Source organism: Microtus ochrogaster, chromosome 18 (assembly GCF_000317375.1).
Source record: "Microtus ochrogaster isolate Prairie Vole_2 chromosome 18, MicOch1.0, whole genome shotgun sequence".
NCBI classification, from domain to species: Eukaryota; Metazoa; Chordata; class Mammalia; order Rodentia; family Cricetidae; genus Microtus; species Microtus ochrogaster.
The window spans coordinates 67,405,076-67,406,163 of NC_022020.1; the positions used below are offsets into that span (position 1 = coordinate 67,405,076).

General features: G+C 43.9%; 1 protein-coding gene across 1 annotated transcript in view; it reads right to left on the reverse strand.

The window, feature by feature from the left end:
* Nucleotides 1-376: 376 nt before the first annotated feature.
* Cndp1 (carnosine dipeptidase 1) overlaps nt 377-1,088 on the reverse strand; it is a 34,100-nt gene continuing 33,388 nt past the window's right edge. The window contains exon 12 of the mRNA XM_005356327.1: nt 377-594. Within this exon, the coding sequence (XP_005356384.2) occupies nt 525-594 (70 nt within the window). The 3' untranslated portion in view covers nt 377-524. The remainder of the gene's footprint in view (nt 595-1,088) is intronic.

Below are 1,088 nucleotides of genomic sequence, written 5' to 3' on the forward strand. Positions count from 1 at the left end.
TGGCATGCCCCGGTAATTCCCCTAAAAATGAATCCACAGAGGAATCACTGTAGCTAGTAGCGGAAACTACTACTTTCCTTATTAAGGGAACAGAGGCAAATGTGATTCAGTCCCTGAGATCTTGGGTAGAAGATTGGGCACCACAGTTGTGCAGGACCTGCCGAGCAAACTGGAAGACTGAGCCAAGAGAACTGCAAGCAAGAATCTAATTGGCTGAAGAGGTGTCCCATTGTCCTCCAAGGTGGTGCTGAGTCCAGTCCCAGACTGTCGCACTGGATTTGGGGGGAGAGAAGGTCCAAGTTGCCCTGACTTTGGGAAGCTAAGTGAGAGAGGGAAGGTTCAATCATATCAATGTACCTTTCCAATGTTTTATTACTGGTCCCAATGTCCCAAGACATTTTAAATGGGAAGGAACAAATACTGTACTGGATTCACATTTTCTGAATTTTTCCAACTCCAGCTTTGCCCAGGGTCTGAGTGGGAAAATCTGTCAGTGGGCCAGTGACACCGGAAGGCGCCCATTGTCACGAGTGCTGCTGTGACAGCTCCAGGAAAAAGGCGGCAAATAATTTGGACCCCTGGATGTAGTTCCACCTAATAAAAACAAAAGCAAGAAAACACATTCCCACTCAATGAAGAAGTAAAAGCATCCAACCATGTCCACAGGAAAATTGTATGTATTATAAATCCAGTCAATCTAAAGTATTGAGATTGTTTCTGTATTTAGCATTCACATTTAGTATTTAGCCTGCTTTGGAGATCCTAGGATCAAAGACACATGATAAATCCAAAAGCAGAATTATTAAGAAAATATGATTACCAGGTGTGGTTTTACACACCTATCATCCCAGCATTTGGAAAGCAGAGGCAAGAGGATTGCTGAACCTCTATGAGACTGGTCTACATACAGCTTTCCAGGCTAGCCAGGGGTGCAGAACAAGAAAGACTCTGTCTTAGGACAGCAAGCAGAAGAAAAGGAGGAGGAAGAGGAGGAGGAGGGGAGAGGAGGAGGAAGGAAATGAGGCAAATAATTTTGTTTTGTTTTGTTTTGTTTTTTGTTTGTTTTTCGAGACAGGGTTTCTCTGTGG